Source organism: Siniperca chuatsi, linkage group LG3 (assembly GCF_020085105.1).
Source record: "Siniperca chuatsi isolate FFG_IHB_CAS linkage group LG3, ASM2008510v1, whole genome shotgun sequence".
Lineage (NCBI taxonomy): Eukaryota > Metazoa > Chordata > Actinopteri > Centrarchiformes > Sinipercidae > Siniperca > Siniperca chuatsi.
In genome coordinates this window covers 7,766,612-7,779,366 of record NC_058044.1, presented here as the reverse complement: position 1 = coordinate 7,779,366, position 12,755 = coordinate 7,766,612, and the positions used below count along the sequence as shown (strand labels likewise).

General features: G+C 40.0%; 1 protein-coding gene across 2 annotated transcripts; it reads right to left on the bottom strand.

Annotated features, from left to right (window-relative positions):
- Positions 1 to 1,695: 1,695 nt before the first annotated feature.
- LOC122873364 (perforin-1-like) lies at positions 1,696 to 12,739 on the bottom strand. 2 transcript variants are annotated; one of them, XM_044189995.1, is made up of 10 exons: positions 12,588 to 12,739; positions 11,126 to 11,417; positions 9,825 to 9,904; positions 9,151 to 9,196; positions 8,597 to 8,739; positions 8,355 to 8,493; positions 8,188 to 8,268; positions 6,741 to 7,225; positions 6,549 to 6,642; positions 1,696 to 3,929 (listed from the first exon to the last, which is right to left on the bottom strand). In XM_044189995.1, the coding sequence occupies exons 2-10, from the start codon at positions 11,390 to 11,392 to the stop codon at positions 3,717 to 3,719; spliced, it is 1,548 nt and encodes a 515-aa protein (XP_044045930.1). In that variant the 5' UTR covers positions 11,393 to 11,417; positions 12,588 to 12,739; the 3' UTR covers positions 1,696 to 3,716. The 2 variants fall into 2 exon arrangements, with proteins under 2 accessions (XP_044045930.1, XP_044045929.1); XM_044189994.1 differs by having other exon boundaries at positions 1,697 to 3,929; positions 11,126 to 11,409; positions 12,588 to 12,730.
- Between the last annotated feature and the right edge of the window lie 16 nt (positions 12,740 to 12,755).

Below are 12,755 nucleotides of genomic sequence, written 5' to 3'. Positions count from 1 at the left end.
TTAAGAGAACTGCATAAAGTGGATTCAACACATCAGCAAACATTGATAAGAGCACATGACAACTTGCTTTGACAGTTACCTCTGCGTGGGGGTCAACAAGTGTGTGTGTTGGCGGCTCCACCACTTTCAAACCAAAGTTCTCCTTGAACTATAAATTAGATAGCCTTTTCACACCTGATGGTCACTACAAATATGCATTTAGTACTTCACCACCAAAACACTTACACATACCCTGGACAAACAGTTGTTGCTGGGAGCTGCCAGCACCAGCATCAGACTGGACGCCCCCTTGGATCTCCTCCATTATAGGCTGACCTCTAAAGTTGTGTAGTCTGGTGGAGCTGCCCCCCTCCAGTCTTCCTTCTCATGTTTGCTTCAGGTAATATTAACACTTTAAATTTTACACATCATGCCATCCATACACTAAAAGAATGATGAAGGCACAGCAAGTACATACCACTTTGGATGATGTTTTTATGCTTGGTCCTGATTTGCTGCAAAGACTGTTTTACACTGCTGGTATTGCAGCTAATAGAACACCGATTAGAAAATTGATTAGTCTATTGGTATTTATCACAGAGAATATTCAATCAATATTATGGGCCGCACCACGCATGGAGAATAAAAGACAGCGGCCTAGTTGGGAATGGCAAAGCCTAGACCCAAGGCATGTTCCATTGTGTACCGGTACCACGCTGCTGGGCCGTTTAACTGTGTTAGTTTGCAGCCACTCTGGAAGCTAACAACTGTGCTTTATCAGACCAAAGTCCAGTAATACGGCTGTTGAACGAAAGTTTGCTGCCAGGTTACTGTGTGATAAAGGACAGCTACTTTGCTTTACCACGGCATTTGAGATTTCTTGTGCCTTACTCTGTGTGCTTTTCTTTCGCCTTCCTCTACACTAACCCACACACCTTTACACGTATGTATACATACGTACACCCACACATCTCACGACCCGGACAGCGTGGTAGCATAACGAGCTACGCTCCACGCCATCTTGGGGACAAATAGAGCATGTCCTCCATTTCGCCACCTTTGAGACTGTATATCACATTTGGTCATTGGTCCCTGATCCCAGGGTGTTGCCCCATAATTATTAATCCATACTAATAATTTTAATATTCATAAATATTTTGAGATTTTTGCTAATAACCAAACCTGCCCTACCTCAATCCCAAGAAATAACATTTCACTTTGATTTGGCCAAAAGTAAAGTGATTTCTATGTATCCTTTATTATGGGACAGTGTCAGACCTAAATGCAATTCTTGAGTATCACGTTTAAATGTATCAAGTGTAAAGTTTAAGAGCTCCAAAGTTCAGCTGTCACATTAGAAATAAACAGCAGGCATTGAGTGGTAAAAACAAACATTAACTTATGAATTCATTGCTCTCTAATGACCTGTTCTTCTTGACTAAAGTAGGCGGCACACGATCGCTCCATTGATAACCACCATTGTGATACCCATTATCTCTGACTGGGGTTTTACATTTTGTCTAAAGGTCTCAGGTCTAATTTCTCAGGTCTATTGATGCCCCTTGAGCACAAACAGACTTTGCATTTGGCTACATGTTGGTTGAACATGGTGCTGCTCTGCAGTGTTATCAGTTTAAGTTATTAAAAGTTAATCTGGTTCAAACAGAGTTTATGGCTGTGAGATGTTACTGTACACTGTCCGTCATGTTGCACTTACTGCCATAACAACCTAATCCGTCCATTTGTTGGTGTGTCTGGCGCTGAGGTTGTTTGCAGTATTTACATGGTTTTGAGTGCAGAGTACATCACATGTGTACCTATGTGTATATATAGCTTTGGAAAAAACACTCATTTTAAGGACATGAAGCACGTGTTAAGACAGTCTTTATTTGCATGAGAAAGTCACACATTGACAAAACAAAGATTTGACACAAATGAAATTTGAAAATCCCCAGCTACACAATCTGCAGTCCAAATGTAAACGGCCCCACCACCAAAATTCACCACTCAGAAATTTAACACACAGCAGCAGATATTAATGTTTTCATCAAAATGTTTGTGCGCACAGGCTTACATTTTTAATTATAATCATTGAAAACCAAACACAATGATGATTTTTCATTTCAGTAAATATACATACACTTTACACTTTTTGCTACAGCATATATCTGCTCTGTAAATCTCCAGCCCTGTGTTCTCATTTGAGAAAAAAAAAATAATTAGAAACCAAGTGGATGAAACTTATATTTTATGTTTTTTGGTTTCATGATGGCGCCCCCAAATTTTGCATTAATTCAACTGAATACCGTTCCGATATCCGTCTACGTAGATAGAAACCTTATTTTCATAAAGCCAATCAAAAACTGGTATGTACTTGTATGTACGGTCACACTGAGCCAGACAACCCGCTAAAGTCTTCTTCTTGTCTAACAAACATGAACACACATCTTGTCCTGAACCTTAGCTTGCTGAACAAGTGACCAATCAAACAAACATTCACCAGGGGAAACTGCTAACTTCAGTTTGCAGGCTAGATAGCTAATTAGCTGCAGCACAGTTCAGGGTTGCCAACTCTCACACTCCTGGCGTTTGACACGCAACCACCTTCAGTCTCACGCTGCCCAAACAGTTCTCACGCCAAAACACCAAAAGAATCCATCGGCAGCCTGCAAGACTACAAGTTATGCCGCTTCACATTACGCCCCTCTTTAGCAGTCCACAGACAAAACCCTCTCCAAAACACTGCGACAGCAACAGAGACTAACAGGCGAACATATTCTTTCTGGTATAGTAGCCTGGTTAAACCAAGCCAACGTTGTTATGTACCGTAAATTACTCTGAGTAGAAAGATGCTCAAGCTCACAGCCAGGAGCCCAAGGCCCTGTTTCAGAAAGCGGGTTAAGTGAGAACTCTGTTAACCCTAAGATGAGGGAAACTCTGGGTTTTCAGTTCCAGAAATAGAGGTAACTTAAACTCTGGGTCAGTTACCGCAGTAACTGACTCTGTGAACCTTACCTGCTCGTTTTTTTACACAAACCCTGAGTTTGTTTCGGTCGCCGCCCTCATACAGAGCCAGACATGCAGTTTTATTTCCTCATTGATTTAGTCCGTATCAAAGGGCGCATTGAAGCGCATTAATTAGCGAAGGTTTACTGTATTTATAAATATTATAACAGTCAAGTCACTTAGCTCAATGAAACCTCCACTTCTGTTTTTATAACACTGTGACGCTGAGCACAAGACAGGGTGGAAGTCCTGGGGTGGCGTAGTCAGGCTATATCCTTAAATCTTAGACATAAGCCTGTGCTCTCATCTAAGCTGCATACTTTTTAAAACCCTGATGGTGAATTGACTCCAGATATGTGCATGTGATTAAGTGCGTACACATGAATAAGCCCATGGCATCAAAATCTCACTCCACCCAGGTACCCAAAGTTGGCAACCCTGAGCACATTAAACAACATGTAAATGTCACTTTGGTCCAGTTAGATGCTGGTGTGGTCCTTATCCTTCAATACCACTAACAACACGCTGTCTGCCCATGTAGCTTCAGTGTAATTAACAATTAACAGCGACACTCTGGCAGCCTGCCAGCTGTTGTCAATCAAACTATCAAATTTAAAAAACACATTGACATTCATTTTGACTACAAAAAGGGATGACTAAATGTGATTTCAGTTGGATTTTAAAGAAAAGCAAGCAGCATTTGTGAATAGTGTGGATCCAAAATGTATTTCTCACTGTGGAGATGGTTTGTAACGGTCACACTTCTCACCAGTCAGATGAGTGTCGCAGGTGAGAGTGTACTTAACCTCAACGCCACTTGACCCACGTCTACAGGTTAATATCCAACTCCCCTGCTCCAAGGGTCTCGAACATGATAACAGACGGTCATCATATTGCCAGTCCTCGTCCCAGACCTCATACTTCAAATCTAAGTGTGTGTCCACCTTAAAAAAAAACATAAACATAATTGAAATAACATTAAAAATAGAGAAATACAAATGCTGAGTTAAGGTTTGTGGATCATCCTGAGTAACGAGAACAATGAGCCTAATTCTTGAAATGTTTGTACACCCAGACGTGATCTTGTACTTTTTTCGGATCCACTAATATACTCTTCTTATTGAAAATGTTCCTAAGAAAGAACAAAATGTGCGAGTTGTCAAGACCACTCAAACTGTGTTGGGGACACACTGGTGTCACGACTTCAGCCAGATCCTAACATTCATTTAGTTACATGCTCTGTTTTTTCTGTCACATACTAACTCTCCGTGTCCACTGCAGTAACCTCTTCCCTGGTTCTGACCTTTGCTTGCCTTTTTGACTTCAGCAAAATGAACTTTTATCTTAACCTGTCTGACTGTGAGTCGTGCTTTTGGGTTCAAACTCACCTGGTCCTCCTTGAGAAATCTGTTGTACTGAAACCTTGTTTACATAGTGACTACTTACATGTCATGCTAGCGTTTGTGGCTGCTTTTATGGCAAAATGGAAATGAAGAGGAAAGCTCCATTGGCATTGCTTCTCACTCAGCAGGGCAGGGTTATATAAAATTATATGGTCTGACACAGTGAATATGAATAATAGGTTCCTCAATTTTGGATACTCCGGTTCTCTCTCTTCCTTCAGCAGTCAGCACTGTCAAGACCATGGATATGTTAAGGAGAACTGAATGTTGCTTTGAAAGATGGCACCCCATTAATTCCTATGAAAGTCGCTCACTTTGTCACAGGGGTGCAGGAAAGTGGCATCGGGGAAGAGACCCAAATGCAGACAGTCGAGATGATATGGTGGTTTAATGACCAAAATAGCTTAAAGACAGATATGGGTAGAAAGTCTCAGGTTACAGAGGCTCAAAAGCAAAAACACAAGGCAACATAGCAACTATGACAAACTGACAGAGGAAGTGGACCTGTATATGTAGAAAGTGGCTGATGAGGGAATGAGTTGCAGGTGGGAGATGGGTGGGGAAGCTCAGGTGAGGGGAATGAGGTGATTGCAGGGCAGATGTGAGTGTCAGGATCTGTAATAGTAGAAGAGTCTGTAGGCATCTGGTGGACAGGTAAAGAATAACGCTTAAGGGGCCGGGGAAAGTGGAGATGTGGCTGAAGAGAGGGACAGAGAGGCGGACATTGTGACACACTTGGCACATACGCCGAAAAAGCCTCCATGGGCTTCCTTCACTTTTTGTGCCCATGGAACATGCACACTAGAGTCCTTCAGCCAAGTGAGAGCATGCGTGTTTGAGACTTCTCTGGCCGAGCCGACTGACTTCCTGTTGGATCCCCGCACACGTGAATGGGATACAGTAGAATACTTTGATGGTTTTTTCTAGACTTTCCAAATGTTATTGGACTGGATCAAATTCTGATAATACAAAGAGTTATTCTGGGGGGTCTGTGACACAGAAAAAAATTATTCACCATTTTATAGCCGCTACTTTCCAAATAGTGTGAACGGGAAAATGCCTTTTGGGCTTTTTGTTTGTCACGTGATGATCCTGGAAGTTGCAATACCGAATGTGACCACTATGCCCAAATCGTATCACAGCCCAGCGCTGTTCTTTGGGAATTGGTCAAGACAGTTTGCAACTGACTGATTGCTAAACACCGCCCCCCTTACTGTTACTGTTACTACACCTGTCAAGGTCTGTTCTTGCATGGCACATATGCAGATTACAATAAAAACGGGGCAGATTTACCACTTGAAATTCGCAGTAATTTTTTAAATGGGTCATCAGTTTGACACAGAAGTGAACAAAAGCAGGCTTCTCATTTCTTGCCGACGACTATGGATTTTGTTGACTGCTGCTAGCTAATTTTATCAGCTAGCATAAGCTAATGCTAACACGAGCAGGACAGACCCAATATTGTTACTTTAAACTCTGATATACTAGCACCTTGGCTCCCACGCTGCGGATGTTCCTGTCCTGAATAGGTATATTTCTAATGAAATCTGTAACCCCACATAATAATATACAGGAGTTAGCTAATGACATGCCCCTTGTGAAGCAATATTTGATTACAGCTGTAGGTAGTAAGCTAGTTAGCAGGGCATGCTAGCTAGTTGCAGTTTACGTTACAAACATACAAACACACAGTTTAATCCATTCCTTATACTTTTGCTTGTGTATTTTTGGTTTGGAAAGTCAATAAAAAAGACACCATCAGTGTCTAGCATGGTATTACTTATGGCTCTGTTTTTTATTATTATCATTATCATCGTTATTATTGTTATTGGTCTTAAGATGTTTGGATGGCCAAGGATTCTTGCTATTTGTATGTAGGATGATTTGGGCTTACCTTTATGTTAATGACAGATTGTCTGGAACCCACATCCACAAACATTTTTTGTAATTTGAGTGAACTGGCCCTTAAGTATAACCATTATTTATTATTTTTACTTTTTGACTACTCTAGGTACACAAAGATGGTAGAAATAGTAACTCTATAGTCTATAGTGTAAAAACTACACCCGACCGTAGCCTTCTCTGAGGTCGAATTATGGGATTAAAGTTTTTCTCTTGTGTGTTCTTTTGAGCTTATCTGTAATGAGAAGATTTACTGACCATGCCCAGATCATAACGAGCGTTCCACCTGGGGTTGTCTGACTCGATCATACGAGTCCTGTGATGGACGGGACCGTACTGCATCGTAGCATAGCTGTGAATAAGAGAAAACAAGTAAAAGCAACGGATGAATTAATATTGTTGTTTGATATACCACCTTCACATCTCAATTTCTGACCTCACTCTACTCACCTGTCAGTAGGCCTATAGCCAAGATAATCTCCGTCCAGATTCCAGGCTCGGACGATGGTCACCTCCAGTGTTCCCCTCCAGGCCTTTTTAGGACAGCAGTTGGAATATATGGTACAATATGATTCACTGGGTGACTTCCTCATGGCGTTGTCTCCTATGTACTGCTCTATGGCAGCCTTCATCCCTGCCTTCTGTATCTCATCTGGCACCAGCTCATACATTGGCCTAAGGCGGTATGAAACAACATTCGGGTGGTCCTTAAGAGTGTTCAGCCAATTCCTGTAGCCCTGGAAGTCATTATGAGTGAGTGAAAACTCTCCCGACCAACCAGTGCCTCCTGCCACCTCTGTGTAGTGTTGGTGGAGACCAGAGCTGTACAAGCTGGAGACCCGGTTCTGTAGGACTTTGTTGCAAGACGGTTGGATACCGGATAATGTCAACATCCCCAGGCCTACAGAGATGCCCTTTGATAAGCAGGAGTAGACCTGGAGGACAGGAGGGGAAATAAGATGCCATTTATAGTCAGTGGTTAATGGACGGCATTTAAATAGTGCCTTTAGGCCGAGAGGAGTGAATGGTGCATTACAATGCCTCACACTCAGACATTCATAGACTGGCACATCAAGAAAGGTGTGTGCTGTTCAAGGACACTTAAACATGCTGTTAGGAGGAGCCAGTAGTGAAACCATCAACCCTGCAATGACTGGATGACCTGCTCTACATTATGTATCTACAGACATGTTAGAAACTAAAAAAGAAACCTGTATAAATGAGTGGAGACAACAAATGCAAATACATCCATACAGAGCATGAGGGCAAATTGAATTATTTAAATGAGGATTCAAATGATGTGAATCATATGCTGTTGCCTTCACAGTCACCAGATCTCAACGAGTTTAATACTTTTTTGGAGCGGCATATTAGACAGTGCTCTCCCCCACCATCATTAGTACACCGAATGAGGGAATATGTTTTGAAAGAAACATGATCTGTAACAGAATTGTCACCTCTATCTAAGCATGGATTACCCAAAGTTGATAGATACAAATTTCTAATTAAGACAAGGCAAGTGACATTTACTTTTAGATTTTAAATATAAATCTAAAATCTTTACACTTACTTAAATTTTTTTTTGCAGTGTGCAGCACCACTCGGGTTGTTTGCCTAAACTTGATTCATTTATTAAATAACTAAATACAGGAACATTAAAACTTGAACAAAGAATGGAAACATAAAACAAAAGTAGTTTATGGGGTTTGGAAAATAACAGCGTACAAATGATATACAGTACATTACTGTTTCTTCATTTGTGCTTAATTCAAAAATATATTCATTCTGACTCTTTCAAAGCAGTGTAACAACATTTTTGTCTGTGCATATGGAATGTGTATAAAAAGATGCATTTTGGTTATTGTGAACACTGTACAGGCACGTGTGCTACGTGTACCTCATATGCGGAGAACCCATTCAGTGAGGACAAACAGGCACGTATAGCTGTGACTCGTCTGATTTGCCCCCCAAGGCGAACCTAAAATGAAGTACAATGTTGTTGGGAAAATAGGTGTTTTTTATTTGTGAAAAAAGGAAATTAAAATGGTGTGTGTGTGTTTTAACCTGGCAGATGTAGTGTGTGCCATAGGTATGTATGAGCTCACTGTACTGAGCCCTGGTGTAGGAGTTGTAGAGACTTGGCAGTCTGGCCAAATCCTCCTTGAACTCGGAGCTGAGGGGCGGGCTGCCTGACACACTGTAACTAGACACAAAGAGACACAATGGCAAATTATCTTAACTGAAATTATCTTAACAAACTTGAATGAAAAATCTTCTGCGGTGATGCAGGGATCTTCACACCCTACCTGTAATGGCTGCAGGTGACCCTGTGAGTGCTGAAGGAGTAGCGGTCCTCTCTGGTCCTTGCTGTAGCAAATTTATATACATCAGACCGTGTTCCTCCCACCTCCAGGTTGGCCGACACAAACTTATCTAAATTTAAGCCAACCTGATAAAATAAATAAAAAAGAAAAACTCTTCAACTGCTTGATGTTCACCCAAAATCAACATGATATAGTGCATTAAATATAACCATTTATTTAAAAAACCCTTACATTTGCAAATACTTTTGACTGAATATACTGGTTCTTGTTCTTTTAGCATTAAGGACTCACATTAATGACAATAGATTCAAAACAAAAATAATGAGCCATAAAACTCATATTAGGCCTTTTGATCAGAACTTGCGGTCTAAGGATTTTATTTACTGCAATGTGTTTGTTTCTCCAAAACAAATTCAGGAAAAAGGTGGCACTCCAATGGTAAAATAAGCAAAATAATCATACATCTATACATACATCTAATGTAATAATAATAAATAATACAAAGGTAAAAATAATAGCTGTGAGATGTTTCCTACCTTCCAGTCTTTACTGTCCTGGGAGGTGTAAGAGTCAATCAATGAGCTGTGGACACAATTTACAGCAAATAATCATCATCATTTAGGCTCTTTCATTTCGAAGGTCATTTTGCAGCTTTTTTAGTCTGTTAAAGTTTGTTTTTACAAATGAACACAAAATAAGAATGGAAGCAGCTGTAATTAAAACGATAAATAAGGACAATTTAGGATTAGGAATACATATAGTTCAAATGCTCATTAAAGGGGAATGACACCCATTTTTAGGATATTGTGTGTAGTACATTTTAGGCTGCATCTGTAAAACTGCACCATTTCCACAAGTTACCAAGGAGACAAAAAACATTTGGACTTGTGAGTGACTGACTGAATTTGAGATGCAACAAGATAGTGTTGAGAGTTGTACTATCACATGAAAATAAAATCATATCTTCTTGCATGGCTAACAGGGACACAGCAATATTTAAACCTCACTCTTATGCCAGATGTCATGCTGACACACCGATTGGATGAGATAATCAGAATCCAAGTCTGTGACTGGTTGCTTTTAGCTTTAGTAAAGATTGATGCATATTCCCGAGTATTTTCCTTTACTGAGGAACTGGAATGACATACTTATAATATGAAAATGGATAATATAACCCATTCCTGTTATATCATGCTGTGTAATACAATACCTAACAGAGGAGTGTACATCTGAGTGGAGGCCAGTATCGCATTGGCTATCCACACGCCAGTCCACTGCAGAGACTGGAAGCTGAAAATGAAGGAGAGAAACACCATGGTTAACATGCAAACAAGGTATGTGCAACTGTTAGATTAGATTTTTTATATTGAACATGTAAAAAATAAAAAAAATATATAAGGAAGAAAAAACAAACAAGAATAACCAATAGAATTAGCAGCAAACGTACAGCAAACTCACAATAAACATAAATAAAAATTCATGTCCGAAAAGGAGTAGTCCTACCCCCCTTTTTTTGATATTTCATTAACTTTGTGTTAAACATGAATATTACAGCTTTCCGCCCCAGTGTTCACATATCACATCTCAATCAAATCAAACAAAAGTAAAACATTCAAAACACAGCAAGAGCAAATAATAAGAACAACACAAATCAAAACGAGCATCAACAAGGGTCACATTCTTGAGACCAACAAGGCCCCTTCCTCATCCCTGTACCCCTCAAAATGTATTTGTTTGTACATCTTCTTAAACATATACTCTTTCTAACAGGATCCATCATCACTTGTACATGTGTGTGTTTTTTTGTGATTTCCAGACAGCATAAATTTGGCTTTGTTCAAATGTAATGATAATTTGTTTGTGTCAAACCACCTTTTTAATTTACTAATTTCAGTCGTGATCTCCTCCAAAAGCTGCTGAACATTCTCCCCAGAACAAACAAATATTAGTGTCATCTGCAAATAAAACAAATTTCACTATCCTTGATCCCATATGTCATTTATACACAAAATAAACAATTTCAGGCCTTATACTGACCCATGTGGGACACCACACGTAATACATGTTGCTTCATAGTCACCCATCTCCACAAAGTGTTGCCTATTTCTTATAGCTTTTCAACCAATTCAGCACAACCTCTCTAATACTGTAGCTTTCCATTTATAGAGTAATATATAAATATCAATAGTATCAAATGCTTTTTTTTAAATCAATAAATAGTCCCACTGCATACTTCTTTTTGTCAATACAACTAGTTATTTCTTCCATTAACTCAAATAGTTTTTGCTCTAAATCCACATTGGCTGTCAGTCAACAATTTACACTTTTCTATGAAATTGTCTAACCTTTCAATAAAGAGTTTTTCCAATACCTTAGAGAACAGGGAAAGTACAGACACAGGTCTGTAATTAGTAAAGTGATATTGGTCCCCCACTTTATATAATGGGATAACTGTAACAATTTTAATTTTATATGGAAATGTACCCATTTTTTACTTTACTTATTAATTACTTTCTGAAGCCTGTTGCCTTGAAGAGGGTTGGAGCAGAGAGTACAGGTGCCAGCTGGGGTGAGGGAAGTCTTCACGTCAATCAGGTAGGCTCCTGAACGCTGCAGGGTGACCACATCAAAGCCCTCCCCCACCAGGTTGTGGCCTGGTACAAAGGGAGTGGACTGACACTGGCTGTAGTTCCCAGTCCAACAGGAGAGAACTGGGGAGTGGTACGACAGAAAGAGGAGACTCAGGTAGAAAAGGGGCGGGGCGGAGAAGGAGAGCATGGCTGGAGTCAAAGACACTGAAATACTTCAGAGAAAGACAAAGAGAGGAGATAAGGACAGTGTCAGTATCATTTCAGCTGATTATTAATGAATGTAACAAGAGCTGCAAATGCATGGCTACTAAGAATTCTCCATTCTGATTGGCTGGAAGGTGTGGATTCACTTTTAGTAGCCGGGCAGTTTACCTGGACACCTATGACGCACATGTTTGCAGTTCTAAATGAATGCACCTATTAAACTTTAAGGACAGTGAGGTTCAGCTAAAGAACTTGTTGCGAGGGTTATATAGCATCATCAAGGTCTAAGGTACAATTTCTTAGGTGGATCTGGTCAACCTGTCATTTATGACTAACTATGACTATGACTGAATATTGGCATGTAGATGTCTTCAGGCTGGGACTCTAATCAAACATGTGAAGTTTGGGGCAGATTTGAAATTACATCAACTTGCAAATGGCAAAACATCGAAATTCGACGCCACGGACAGATTTGTTGTGAACAGTTTCATGTAGGAACTATCGGTAGAAAGAAAATAATTTCTGCATGAAACTGCTCACAACAGATCTGTGGATTATCTTGAGTAACTGGGTCATGATGTCTGGAAAGAGACATTGCTGTTGAGTTTTTCAAATGTATTTTTTTGCCACTTTGAGCACCACAAGCCGAGTGCCATCTAGTTCCATTATATTACAAAAATGCACACATCTTTATGGCTGATATCTCCAAAACTCTGCAACTCACACCAAAACAATCTAGATGGATAAATAGCACCACAGGTAAGAGGAAAAATATGAATTTTTGATTTTGGGATGAACTGTCCCTCAAACTGTGCATGCAAGATTCATGCATTAGGTCCAATATATGTTGTCTCTTTTTCCAAAGGACTAATAATTGCTTGTAAACAAAAGCTTCCATGTATGTCCACGGTAGAGACACGAGACTGAAGAGAAATTATTTACATTGCAGATTATAATTGAACATTTGAATATCACTCTTCGTTACAAACAGGTGCATGTTTATCAACAAAAAACACAGTGTGTCAAACAGAAAAAAATCCTAACAATGGCTCAGCTTAGGGAGGGCCACGACAGAAGCAGCTATGTTCAACACATTAAGAAATCAATAAGTGCAGAGGTGCCTACAGGAAAACATTACTACTTCTGTGATGCCACTAAAATTAAATAATTTGACTCACCAAAGGACGATCCAGTGACAGTAATGGGCTGAAGAACAGCTAAGTTGGTTGACTGATGCCGTGGTTATGGGTTGTTTGTTGAAAATCTAGCTCCACTGTCAACCAACCGTGGGTAAACCTGTAAAAACCTGTAAACCTTTGTCGCAGCATGGTGGGCGTAACTGTGAT